Genomic DNA, 14,967 nt, shown 5'->3' with positions numbered 1-14,967 from the left:
TCACAATTGTACCGGAATACTATATTTCTAATTGTTATTTTTACACCGCTCAAAGCTAACATGAGGCATTTTGAAGTATAATAAACTTTTCGATTTTAAAAAGGCACTACAAAAAGGCAAGAAAAAATGATCATCAAGAGTCATCAATGGCAATGGAAAACAAAAAGTCACTAGAAAAAAAAATGATGAATCGGCGGCCATGGTCGTTAGAATAACTCTAAGACTATTGCAATAAGGGCTATTTCAAATTAAACATTAAATAGCAGAGGGCCATATGTATAATTACAGTATATATATATATATATATATATATATATATATATATATTGTATATACATACACACAGTAGCATTGTCGTAAGGCTGTTATCACGCATCATCTATGCTGCCATTATACCAACTCAGGCTTTTTTCTTTATCAGACAAACTTCTAATGAATATATTATCAAAGCTCCACTCCAGAAATCTAAGTCCCATGCCCCCTGTCTTATATTCACCTACGGCTGTCGTTTTCTGTTATCAGCACCATTCAGGTCAGTCTCCTGTGATTCGTGACCTGTATTTCATGGAACTGGAGGTCACAACTCTATGAGAACCTTGTTCTCTCTTCGTTCTGGCTCTCATAGACTTGTATTAAGTGCTTGTGACGTAACTTCTGACTTACAGCCAGTCAAAAGTTACAATCACAAGATGGCAACGTGGGACCAGAGCAACTCTGAAAAAGTTTGAAAAATGCCAGAGGGTGAGTATAAGACATGGAGCAGGGGACATAGATTTAATGTGCTACTCTAGTGCTGAAATAAAAAATACTGATCCTGATCTGTGGGGCCGCGAGTCTCCTCTGCAGGAGAACGCAGGAGACCACAATGGCCCGTGCCCACGATTAGGGTTCAGTGTGCTGCGCTCTCCTGCTTATGTTCTCACTACGGAGGACGCATGCGAATCCGCAGCAAACAATTGACATGCTGCAGCTTGGAAAACCGCATCACAGGTCAGTGTTTGCTGCGGAAAAAAAAAGAAGCACAGTGGGCACGGGATTTCTAGAAACCCCATCCACTGTGTCTGTACTGTACACCGCAGCGTTTTGGACGCAGTGAAAACACGCTACATCCAAAACACTGCAAACACTGATCGTGGGCGCGCACCCTAAAGCCACTCATAGGTACTTGATATTAGATCGGTCAGTGGGTTCCAGTACCTCGGATCATTACCAAATTACAAGACATAATCTGTTTAATTGGAGCCGGCTTACATTTTGAGCAAGCTATCATTATTCTGGATTGTCGTTTACTTAGAAAGTTCTATTGGAGGAATTCTGTTGCTTGAGATATTGCCAGTAACATGGACTCCACTAATATAGATCTTCTGCATTAGTTTTTATATCAGAAGATAAAACTTTAGGTTTTCACCTAAATGGGTCATTGCATAGTTTGCCATTCTTTCTCTAAATTACTAGCCTTTAATTGACATTTTAGACACCCCTTAAACTCTTTTCACATTTGGGAATTTGCCAGTCCTTTATGGTCATGATATTTTTATGGAAAGTGCAACACAATCTACATCACATTCTTTGTACAATGCTCCATATTAAATCCATGGGGTCTGCTGGACTTTGTTGGTATCAGTGTGCATCTAGATACCAGTTAATAAATTGCGGGCATGTGAACAAAGTCCTAAATACAACTATATCAGAAAACTGACCAACAGCTTTCACAAATGTGAACATGAACAGGCGTAAACCCTAAAAACAACATAACTACAAAAGCATATCCAGTGGCACTCAATAATATCATATGGGTACATTAACATTGCATTACTGCTATAAGAATATTAGAGAAAGGAGAAAAATACATAGCTAATGTGAAAAATGAGTAAAAAGACATACTGCTTTGGAAATATTGGCAAAAAAAAAGATCTTTAGCTTCTGTATTGGCCAAACCATGTGAGCCCGATACCCAGCGACAAGGTGATCTCATTATATCAGAAACCTAACTGTAAATGCCTCTATGTGCAGTTAATAAATGGCGGGCATGTGAACAAAGTGATAAATACAAACATTTCCTCATGAAAGTAATATTGATGAGGGCACTAGCTGTTATTTGAAATCCTTTTAAATCAGGGCTAAATATTAATGCAATGATTAGAAATGAATCAGATATTATTAGATTGTGTCAGCGTATAGCTAAGTCAACCTAATACGTAAACATAATATTCACTTATGGCTACTAAGGCCATAAATAACAGCTTCGTACTTATAATTGTGATCTATGGAATACATAGACATACAAATCTAGGGTCTTAAGAGATAATAAATGGAGCAGATGTGCTTACTTCTAGCTGCAAGGCTCCTGATAATATCAGCTTGTTGACTGGAAGGAAAGCCAAGTGGAGCCGCTGGCATCAGGTCTATGCCACGCTTGGTTTCCAAACGATGAAAGCTTTGGTAGAGGACGAGCATGAAATTGGGTAGATGTGGTGAGCCACCATCCTTGTTCTCTGCTCCATCAGTTCTGGTGGCATATTCCTGTAGAGGACCAGAATCCGATCTAAGGTAGCTTTTCACTGAGTAACAGGTTGCTTCAGATGTAAGCAGTAAGAGTAAAATACCATAGAGGGAGGCAGCCATTGTCACCTTGTATATGTGTGTATCTGCTGGTGTTATCTGACAAAATACAGTGTGTACTGGCTATTTATTGAGCTCCACTTGAATGGCTAATGCATATTCACAAGTCTATTAAGTGGTCAGTCTATCTAAGCCAATTGGAAACTAAGGAAAAAGTAACACCTTCGGCCACGCACTTCTTTGTATACATGGATTAGAGAAGCTAATAGACTTTTATGTATGGGATGGATGCAGAACAGGAAAATACTGTCTTTATAGTGTCCAAAGCTGCAAATCTGTCAGCATTTTGGGGGATAAAAGCAAAAAGATACCTACCTTGGGATACATTATAATGAATTCGAACATCTATCAAATTTTGATAATAAATATGCCAATCTGACTCATTTGATCATTGTAACAATACAGACAGTATATTATCTACTTGCTAAAATTTAGCATACACCAAGAATGTGCTATGTAATGTGAATGATGATTTTAAATTGCCAATTAGGTTTAAATACACCTCCAATAACAAATATAGCAGGTGTAACGCCACCAGCGTCCCTGCACTCCACCCAGCAAGGTAATATTTAGCTCAAACACGTTGCAACAAGTATCACATACAGAGACACAAGCATGCAAAAACAGATTAGCAAATTAAAACAAAATATAATTCTCTGTGCCTTTTTTTTTAAGAGAATGAATATTCACATTGTGAAATCAGTATACTTATTCTACTACTGAAGAACTAAATGCATAATCCTCCATAACAGTGAAAAAATATTCACATTGAGAAATCAGTATACTTATTCTACTACTGAAGAACTAAATGCATGATCCTCTAAGACAAGTACTATATCCGTTTGGTCACCAGTTGCTATATACAGTAGCTACATGACAAAATCACGTAAACTCCTCACATCTAATTGATCAGTTTCTACTTTCTTGACTTGTTATTTTGTTCTAATTGTAGCACATAGAATGATTGGAGCTATAAATTAATGATACCGAGTATTTAAAGGAGAAGCCACCTATGGGTTTTAGCAGACCTGTCTCCTTAAGGTATTTATTCCCTGCAGAGAACGTGATCACTTAATTAGTGAGTCACCAGATATGCTGCAGATTTTTTCAGACCAGTTTCTCACCTTCCAGATCAAGATCAGTGGAAGGTGAAGGGTGTAACCTATAGTCATGGCCAAAAGTTTTGAGAATGCTACAAATATTAATTTTTACAAAGTCTACTGCTTAAGTTTTTCTAATGGCAATTTGCATATACTCCAGAATGTCATAAAGAGTGATGAGCTTAACAGCAATTACTTGCAAAGTCAATATTGGCTAAGAAAATGAACTGTAACCCCCAAAACACATTTCAACATCATTGCATTCCTGCCTTAAAAGGAGCAGCTAACATTGTTTTAGTGATTGTTCCATTAACACAGGTGTGGGTGTTGATGAGGACAGGGCTGGCGATCAATCAGTCATGATTAAGTAAGAATGACACCACTGGACACTTTAAAAGGAGGCTGGTGCTTGGTATCATTGTTTCTCTTCAGTTAATCATGGTTATCTCTAAAGAAACACGTGCAGCCATCATTGCTCTGCACAAAAATGGCCTAACAGGGAAGATTATCGCAGCTACAAAGATTGCACCTCAGTCAACAATCTATCGCATCATCAAGAACTTCAAGGAGAGAGCTTCCATTGTTGCCAAAAAGGCTCCAGGGCACCCAAGAAGGACCAGCAAACGCCAGGACCGTATCTTAAAACTGTTTCAGCTGCGGGATCGGACTACCAGCAGTGCCGAGCTAGCTCAGCAATGGCAGCAGGCTGGTGTGAGTGCTTCTGCATGCACTGTGAGGCGGAGACTGCTTGAGCAAGGCCTGTGTTACGTCACCGCCGGAGTCTGCTCCAGCGACTTCTGCACCGATCGCCAGGCGACGCCGTGTTCCTGCCGTGGATGGTGCTGGTGATGGGAGAGAAGTCGATGCGAGCGGCACCAGTGGGCGCAGGCTCCGATCATCCACTGGGCTAGGTTAGCTTGTGATCTGCAGTACCGCTGGCTGACTGTGGGTGGCATGTGTCTTCCAGCTGAAGTTGCCAGCGTTCAGCTACAGCCAATGGGAAGACACCACACCTTTCTTATTTCCCCTCCTGTCACATGATTACTGCCAGATATAGTTCTGATTTTCCTGGCTCCTGTTACGTCCTATTCTGTTGGTGATTCCTGTGTTGACTTCTGCGTGTTTTTGACTACCCCTCTGCCTACTGTTTTTGTACCTTGCTGCCCGACCCGGATCTGACCTCTGCTACGTTTGCTGACTACATCACTGCCGATTCTGTCCCTGTTCCGCTATTCCTGGTTTGACCCTGCCTGACTACTGCTCTCATCGGATTGCAGCCTTCCACAGGTGGTGATCTCCAGGGTCCTGTGTAATTCCAGATCCCTGTATAGGGGTTGAGGGGTTTCAGGGTTCTGGGGGTCCTGCTTGGTGAGTGGCTTCCCTCTAGCTTCCCATTTACAGCCCATCTGAGTCTGTGGATCCAGGCAGGCGTTACATTATATCTGGCCATCTAACCAGGAGAGAAAAAAAAAATGGATTCTCTCCATGCTGTGCTAAATCAGGTGCACACACCCTTCCTGGGCTTGTACATGGACTGACACAGCAAGTGCAAGATCTCAGGTCTGCTCAGGTCCAAGTCCCCGCTGCAGTACCTACCTCAGCATGTCCAGAGTCCCGTCGACTGCAAGGGAGCAGATCACGTGGTGGAGTGCCTGGATCAGAGAGGCAATCGCTTCCAAGGCAGCAGCACCACCTGAGCGGACCCCAGGATACCCGCTCAGGTGCCCAGGTACTTCCTGCAGACCCTATAAGATTAATGTTACCTGTCTCATTGTCTCACCAGGGAAAATCTGTACGGCTGCAGGCCTTTGTTGATTGTGGCTCTGCTGCTAATTTTATAGACACTATTGTAGCAAAGGAGCTGGGTTTGACTTTGCTCAGGTTAAATGCACCTATTAGAATATCTGCTATCGATAGTACACCTCTCACTCAGGGTGTGGTTACTTTTGTAACTCCAGAGATCTCCATGCTTGATGGTGCTCTGCATCTAGAATCTGTGTCATTTTTTGTTCTTGAGAATCTGATGTCAGCAGTGGTATTGGGCATGCCTTGGCTGCGTAAACATAACCCGGTCATAGACTGGCATCAGGGTGGGATTGTGCGATGGAGCCCTGAGTGTCAGGAGACGTGTATGTCGTTATCTGTTAACCTGACCAGTGCTGAACCTATCTTCATACCTCATGCATTCAGGGATTTTGCTGACGAGTTTTCTGTATCTGAATCTGAAAAATTACCTCCGCACAGAGATTATGACTGTCCCATAGATTTGGTCCCCAATTCCCGACTCCCCAAGGGTAAAATGTATAATCTTTCTGGTCCGGAGCGTCAGGCCATGAAAGATTATATAGCAGACAGTCTGCAGAGAGGGTTCATCAGACCATCCAGGTCACCAGTCGATTCTGGATTCCTTTTTGTTGATAAGAAAGATGGTGGCCTCAGACCTTGTATTGACTACCGTGAACTGAATGCTATTACTGTAAAGAATCAGTACCCTCTGCCACTCATCCCCGATCTGTTTAACCAGCTCATAGAAGCCCGGTGGTTCACCAAGCTGGATCTCAGGGGTGCATATAACCTCATCCGTATCAGAGAAGGGGATGAGTGGAAAACTGCATTTAATACTCCAGAGGGACACTATGAGTACCTAGTAATGCCTTTTGGATTAAGTAATGCGCCGGCTGTGTTCCAGAACTTTGTTAATGACATTTTCAGAGATATTTGTGGTCAATATGTGGTGGTCTATCTGGATGACATCCTGATTTATTCTCCTGATGCTACGTCACATGTCCAACATGTACGCACTGTACTCCAGAGACTCAGGGAGAACTCCCTATTTGCTAAATATGAGAAATGTGGTTTTTTTGAGGCAGAGGTTAATTTCCTGAGTTATATATTGTCTGCAGAAGGCTTCCGCATGGATCCCTCTAAGCTTCAACCGATTAAGGAGTGGGTGCAACCCAAGTCTCTGAAAGCCTTGCAGCGTTTCCTTGGATTCGCTAATTATTATCGCAAATTCATTAGAGATTTTTCCAAAATTGCCAAACCCCTCACCGATTTGACTAAAAAGGGGGCTGATGTGGTTAATTGGAAGCCAGAGGCAATCCATGCATTCTCAAAATTAAAAGGATGTTTCTCCTCAGACCCGATTCTGGTTCAGCCTGACCTTATGCGTCCGTTTATTGTGGAAGTCGATGCATCCGAGGTTGGAGTGGGAGCGGTGCTATCACAAGGTACTCCATCTCTCACTCGCTTCGTCCTTGTGCCTTCTTTTCCAGCAAGTTTTCTCCCACAGAGAGAAATTATGACATTGGTAATCGTGAGCTGTTGGCAATTAAATGGGCCTTCAAGGAATGGCGCCACTTCCTCGAAGGCGCCAAACATAAGGTCACAGTCATCACAGACCATAAGAACCTCACTTTTCTGGAATCTGCTAAGAGACTCAATCCTAGGCAAGCTAGGTGGGCATTGTTCTTCTCCAGATTTGATTTTGTGGTAACATTCCGGCCCCGTACCAAGAACACCAGAGCTGATGCACTTTCCCGTAGCTTCTGTCCCTCTCAGTCCGAAGACTCTGAACCAGTGCATATTTTAGCTAAAGGCATTATGATGTCATCGGTTTCCTTAGATTTGATAGAAGAGGTCCATAATACCCAAGACCAAGCTCCTGAAACCACCCCTGTCCATAAACTGTTTGTCGCCCCCTCACTGCGCCTACGGGTACTCCAGGAATCCCACAATTCTGTGCTGGCAGGTCACCCTGGTATCGGCAATACCCTCCGATTAGTAACCAGGAATTTTTTGTGGCCAACCATAGCGAAAGATTGTAAGGAATATGTACAGGCTTGTGAAACTTGTGCTCGAGCCAAGACACCCCGTACCCTCCCTGCCGGATTTCTCCAGTCCCTACCTACTCCAGTAAGCCCTTGGACACATCTCTCCATGGACTTCATCACTAACCTTCCACCCTCAGAAGGGAAGACTTGAATCTGGGTAGTAGTGGATAGATTCAGGAAACAGTGTAATTTTGTTTCTCTGTCCGGATTACCCAATTCTGAAACTCTTAGCAAGTTGTTTATTAGGCATATTGTGCGGTTACACGGGGTTCCGGAAAATATTGTTTCTGACCGAGGAACACAGTTCGTCTCAAAATTCTGGAGGGCGTTTTGTAAAAAGATCCATATAGAGCTATCTTTTTCATCTGCCTACCACCTAGAGACCAATGGTCAGACCGAACGTTCCAATCAAACCCTTGAACAATATCTTCGGTTTTATGTGTCTGACCGTCAGTCTGACTGGGTGGAATATCTGCCGCTAGCTGAGTTCGCTATCAATAATCAGTATCAGGAATCCATCAAGACTACCCCCTTTTTCTGCAATTTAGGGTTGCATCCACGTTTTGGTTCTTTTTCTTCCACTGTGGTGGATACTCCTGAGGCTGACTGAACTGTGGACAAATTAAAGGCTATCTGGTCTGAGGTGAAAGAGAACCTGAAGAAGCCAAAGGTTGGTCAAGCCTCCTCTGCTAATAAGAGACGTTCCAAGGGCCCTAGCCTTGGAGTTGGGGACAAGGTATGGTTATCCACACAGAATATTAAACTCAAGGTCCCTTCTGCTAAGCTGGGTCCGAGATTTATTGGACTTTACGAGACAATCGAGGTAATTAATCCCACAGCTTTCCGCCTGCAATTCCCCCCATCCTTCAAGATATCGAATGTGTTCCATAAGTCCCTCCTCAAGTTATATCGTCTCCCCATTCACCCAGTCAGTGACCCTCCTCCTCCTGTTTTGGTGGAAGGTAACTTGGAGTATGAGGTACAGAGAATACTTGATTCCCGTATTGTCAGAGGGGCGGTACAGTATTTGGTGCATTGGAGGGGTTACGGCTCCGAGGAGAGGTCATGGGTCCCTGCGAGCGATGTTCATGCTAGGGGTCTGGTCCGACGGTTTCACCTCCAATTTCCTGGGAAGCTGGGTTTTGAGGGTCCGGAGGCCCCTCGTGGAGGGCGAGTACTGTTACATCACCTCCGGAGTCTGCTCCAGCGACTTCTGCTCCGATCGCCAGGCGACGCCGTGTTCCTGCCATGGATGGTGCTGGTGATGGGAGAGAAGTCGATGCCAGCGGCACCAGTGGGCGCAGGCTCCGATCATCCACTGGGCTGGGTTAGCTTGGGATCTGCAGTACCGCTGGCTGACTGTGGGTGGCATGTGTCTTCCAGCTGAAGTTGCCAGCGTGCAGCTACAGCCAATGGGAAGACACCACACCCTTCTTATTTCCCCTCCTGTCACATGATTACTGCCAGATATAGTTCTGATTTTCCTGGCTCCTGTTACGTCCTATTCTGTTGGTGGTTCCTGTGTTGACTTCTGCGTGTTTTTGACTACCCTTCTGCCTACTGTTTTTGTACCTTGCTGCCCGACCCGGATCTGACCTCTGCTACGTTTGCTGACTACGTCACTGCCTGTCGATTCTGTCCCTGTTCCGCAATTCCTGGTTTGACCCTGCCTGACAACTGCTCTCATCGGACTGCAGCCTTCTACAGGTGGTGATCTCCAGGGTCCTGTGTAATTCCAGATCCCTGTATAGGGGTTGAGGGGTTTCAGGGTTCTAGGGGTCCTGCTTGGTGAGTGGCTTCCCTCTAGCTTCCCCTTTACAGCCCATCTGAGTCTGTGGATCCAGGCAGGCGTTACAGCCTGGTTTCAAGGAGGGCAGCAAAGAAGACACTTCTCTTCAAAAAAAAGATCAGGGACTGACTGATATTCTGCAAAAGGTACAGGGAGTGAACTGCTGAGGACTGGGGTAAAGTCATTTTCTCAGATGAATCCCCTTTTCGATCATTTGGGACATCTGGAAAACAGCTTTTTAGGAGAAGAAGAGGTGAGCGCTACCACCAGTCTTGTCTCATGCCAACTGTTAAGCATCCTGAAACGATTCATGTGTGGGGTTGCTTCTCAGCCAAGGGAATCGGCTCACTCACAGTCTTGCCGAAAAACACAGCCATGAATAAAGAATGGTACCAGAATGTCCTCCAAGAGCAACTTCTCCCCACTGTCCAAGAGCAGTTTGGCACCCAACAATGCCTTTTCCAGCATGATGGAGCACCTTGCCATAAAGCAAAGGTAATCACTAAATGGCTCATGGAACAAAACATAGAGATTTTGGGTCCATGGCCTGGAAACTCCCCAGATCTTAATCCCATTGAGAACTTGTGGGCAATCATCAAGAGACGGGTGGACAAACAAAAACCAACAAATTCTGGCAAAATGCAAGCATTGCTTATGCAAGAATGGACAGCTATCAGTCAGGATTTGATCCAGAAGTTGATTGAGAGCATGCCAGGGAGAATTGCAGAGGTCCTGAAGAAGAAGGGTCAACACTGCAAATATTGACTTGCTGCATTAACTCATTCTAACTGTCAATATAACCTTTTGGTACTCATAATATGATTGCAATTATATTTCTGTATGTGATGTAAACATCAGACAAACACAATTAAAAACCAGAGGGCAACAGATCATGTGAAAATATAATTTTGGTGTCATTCTCAAAACTTTTGGCCATGACTGTAATCATCCCAAACGCCTTTTTTAGTGTTTAATCTCAAGCAAAAAAAAGCATGCATGATGGAAGAAAGCATACCTCTTTTATAAACATACACTAAACATAGACCACCCAGGATTTTGACGCGTTTTTTGGCCACTACATGCAGAAAATTTCTGCACCAAATCTGCAGCATGTGCACATAGCCATATTAGGGCTTGTGCGCACATCACGTAATAGCATGCATTTATGCTGCGTATTGCACTGCAGTGAAATTGCATGCGTCCTGCATCCCCTGCACAATGTATTTAGATTGTGCATAATCCATCCGCACGTTGCTTTTTAGAACGCAGCTATTTGGGTGCTAAAATTTTGACCCAAATCCGTGCGTTCTAAAAAGCAGCATGTCAATTATTTCTGCGTTGTGGATGCAGCTCCCACTCAGTCTATAGTGGGGGCAGCAGCCAAAGCGCATGAACGGCATTCATTATATTATCATTTACAGAACTCTGCTTCCCTTGTCACTCACATAGACAAACAGTGCAGCAGCATGTATACATGACCGATGCTCCATTCAGATGAGGGGGAACACAGCACCCCCAGTCTTGTGATTGGTAGAATCTCTAGTGGTCAGGAATGTATCACATATCTTCAGTACATTATAAATATATGCACACTCACTGAACATTGAAATTGCAATACAAAGAGAGAAACATCTCGTAAATATGAAAATCACAGAATCAACAGACATGCTGATTATAATCAAACGATGAAAAAAATAGAAACAAAATTTAGAAACCATCTCAGTATCAAGTATGAGTGCCACTGGCAATAATACATGCACATAGGCATCTTGGCTGCTATCAATGAGGTGATTAATGGTTGTATGGGGAATATTCTGCCACACTGAATGCATTTGGGTGCCCAAATTATCAATATCCACTGCTGGCAGCTCCCTTTGCACTTGCTGACCATTGACGTCTCAGATGAGCTTGATGAGTCAGCTACAGAGACGCTGCTGGCCATGATGATTAAGACCGCTTGTCTGGTCGAAACGCATCTTTTGTTTATCCCTAGTGAATTTTAACTTTTTTCTTTGTCATGCCTTATTCTTATAATTGTTAAAATAAATTGGATTTTTTTTTACCTTGGAAGCAACTTGCCGGACAATTCTCTTTTCCCCATGATGACATGTATAGGTAGCACATGTTGTTCCCAGTAGTATGAGCAACATGCTTTTTGGCATTGTATTTAAGAACGGATGATGGGACACTTTCTCCTTCCCTTGTGAAGACTTCTTCATGGCATTGGCCATGTGGGCTCAAAAGCAATCTCTGAATATCTTTGCTGAAGAGGACAAACCTACTTTCCAAATTTCAATGCTGCATTGCTCTGCACCATGATAACTTTTAAAAGCTGAGGACAAAGAGCGCAAATAGGGTCTTGCCAGATATTAAAAAAGCAGTTTGTAACAGTATACACTCACCTTATAAGGTTGTGAAGGTCACAACCACCAAGAAAGCATAAAAGGCAATGGCTGCTACCACAGCCCCACGTGGAGGAATCTTCAGTGCTGGAGAGGAGAAGTGGGGGTTAATGCCAGGCTGTCACCAAGAAGGAGAAAAAAAATTGTTGATTTGATAATAAAAATGTTTTATTCCATAGGTCAATGCATTTCAGGGCTCAAGTACCCTTCTTCAGGACCAAAAAAGAATGATGTATTGTTGATTTTTCTTTTTTGGTCCTGAAGAAGGGGACTTGAGCCCTGGAACGCGTTGACATATGGAATAAAATATTTGGTGACAGCTCGGCATTAACCACCACTTCTCCTCTCCAGCACTGAAGATTAAAGGGAACCTGTCATCAGAAATTTAGCTTGAAACCTAAAAGTTTCCCCCTCTGCAGCTCCTGGGCTGCATTCTAGAAAGGTTCCTGTACTTTTTGTGGTCCCTTTTAAACCAAATTAAATACTTTATAAACTTTTACCTTTTGCTATGTAAATTTTGTAAATCGTCCATGGGGGCGGGCTCTCTGCTGACCGTTGCTGTTCCTCCAGCACATTGACGCCATCCCCCCACGCACCATTTCATCCATCAGGACGCCGCCCACTGCGCCCGAGGTGCCGCCCACGCCAGGATCGCTGGTGACGTGTGTCACAAGCACGAGATTATGGGCGGCGCTGTGATTGCATCGCAAGTGCCGCCCATAATGTCGTGGACGCGCTTTCCCCCACTGCCTCCAGCGTTCTACGCAAGCACTCGCCGGCCAAATGACCCGACGTCATCTCCTTCTCATCTTACCCTGCAGCAGGGCAAGATGGGAAAGAGGTGACATCGGGTCATCTGGCCAGCAAGTGCTTGCGCAGAATGCTGGAGGAAGAGGGGAAAGTGCGGTCACGAGGTTATGGGCGGCACTTGCTGACGACACTCACAGCGCCGCCCATAACCTCGTGCCTGCGCAAAACGTCACCAGCGGTCACACGTGCACACAGTGTACAGTACCGCTACAGTCGCACAGCGCATGTGCGGGACCACGGGCGCCCAGGGGTGGCGTCCTGATAGATGAAATTCAGCGTTGGGGGGCGGCGTCAATGTGCTGGAGGAACAGCAACGGTCAGCAGAGAGCCCGCCCCCATGGACGATTTACAAAATTTACATAGCAAAAGGTACAAGTTTATAAAGTATTTAATTTGGTTTAAAAGGGGCCACAAAAAGTCAGGAACCATGCTAGAATGCAGCCCAGGAGCTGCAGAGGGGGGAACTTTTAGGTTTAAACAAAATTTCTGATGACAGGTTCCCTTTAAATGATAACTTTTGAGAGACATGGCATGAGATCAATTGGAACATCTGTAGCGGGACGTCTGGTTCGTAGCGAAATATTGTGCCTATGCATGATTTGTGTAGATACAGTTTGACATCTAGGACTTGGTATGTGACATCAAATTTAAATTGCAGTACAAAAAAAAAATCACTGCCCATATGGGGCATAGCGGCACGCAGGACACCTCTGACCAATTTAGAGGTATATTAAACTCCTAACTAATCTTGCACTTCACAAGCACTTTATAGCAATAAGTCACATCAATTATACCTTTCATCTAGTATTATATAGAACTACATATATTGTTGCACTTGGCACTTTATTATTTATATGTTATATATAATCAACGGATATTTAGACATAATTGGTAATTGCACTAGGCACTTTCATTACCTGACAAACCGCTGCTAAGTAGTATTGGGTTTTTGATCCTGTCTTATATTATTTATGAATATGTAATATATGTCATTTTTAATAATTTAAAGAAAATCAATATTTTATCCTGAAATGGACACCATTTCCTTTATTTTGAACCTGTATTGGTTTCCATTTTAAAGGTTTTTTTTTCATATTCATGACTTACTAATGGTAATCTTATACGGAATATTTTGATTACTTAATCATTGGTATAGGTAGCTTTCCTGCTGGATTTATCTCTCCCCCTTTTGGGACCCAGCAGGAGCTCGCCTTCCACCCAGGTGCTAATCATGAGCATTATGTTGGTGCTTAACCCCTTAATGACCGCGGGCAGTAATATTACGTCCTAGCGGTCATAGTATTAGTGCCCGCAGTCTGCTGCCAACAGCATGCAACGATCGGCGCACATCTCAGCTGATTTTCACAGCTGAGATGTTTGCCTGCCAGGCACAGAGCAGAATCGTTATCTGCTCGTGCCGTTTAACCCGTTAAATGGCGCTGTCAATATGTGACAGCGCCATTATAACGGCATCGGCGGTAAATATTTACTTACGATGCCGATACCGAAGTCACGTGACGTGATCACGTGACGTCCGGTGGTTGTCATGGTAGCACAGAGTCATGTGATGACTCCTGTACTGCACATGAACTACTTTTAGTTTCACTTGGCCCAGAGCCGAGTGAAGCAGAAAATGAGCGTATCTGCTGTTTACAGCTGTGCAGAGCGATAGGATTGTTGATCCTTATAGCCCCCTAGGGGAACTAGTAAAATAAAAAAAAAAGTAAAAAAAAAAGTTTTAAAAATTAAAAAAAAAACCTAAAAGTTCAAATCACCCTCCTTTTGCCCCATTGAAAATTAATGGGTTAAAAAAATAAAAAATATATACATATTTGGTATCGCCGCGTTCAGAAACGCCCGATCTATCAAAATATAAAATCAATTAATCTGATTAGTAAACTCCGTAGCGGCAAAAAAATTCCAAACACCAAAATTACGTTTTTTGGTCGCCACAAATTTTGCACAAAATGCAATAACAGGCGATCAAAATGTAGCATCTGCCGAAAAATGGTACCGTTAAGCCATCAGTGAGCCATAGATCCCGAAAAATGAGAACGCTACGAGTCACGGAATATGGCGTAAAACATGCGCCACTTTTTTCGGACAAACTTCCGTTTTTTTTTTAACCCCTTATATAAAAGTAAACCTATACATGTTTGCTGTCTACGAACTCGCACTGACCTGAGGCATCACACCCACACATCAGTTTTACCATATAGTGAACACAGTGAATAAAATATCTCAAAAACAATAGTGCTATCGCACTTTTTTTGCAATTTTTCTGTGTTTTGAATTTTTTGCCGTTTTCCAGTACACTATATGGTAAAACCTATGGTTTCATTTAAACGTAAAGCTCATTCCACAAAATATGAGCTCTCACATGACCATATTGACTGGAAAATAAAAAAGTT

General features: G+C 43.4%; 1 protein-coding gene across 1 annotated transcript in view; it reads right to left on the bottom strand.

Moving 5' to 3' along the window:
- Window positions 1–14,967, bottom strand: part of NODAL (nodal growth differentiation factor) — a 132,546-nt gene that overhangs the window by 29,977 nt on the left and 87,602 nt on the right. Inside the window, exon 4 of the mRNA XM_075351678.1 lies at window positions 2,331–2,523. Coding sequence (XP_075207793.1) covers window positions 2,331–2,523 — 193 coding nt within the window. The remainder of the gene's footprint in view (window positions 1–2,330; window positions 2,524–14,967) is intronic.

The sequence above is a fragment of the Anomaloglossus baeobatrachus genome, chromosome 5, assembly GCF_048569485.1.
Source record: "Anomaloglossus baeobatrachus isolate aAnoBae1 chromosome 5, aAnoBae1.hap1, whole genome shotgun sequence".
NCBI lineage: Eukaryota > Metazoa > Chordata > Amphibia > Anura > Aromobatidae > Anomaloglossus > Anomaloglossus baeobatrachus.
Note: the sequence above shows the minus strand (reverse complement) of the source record. Positions and strands in the feature narration are given on the sequence as shown.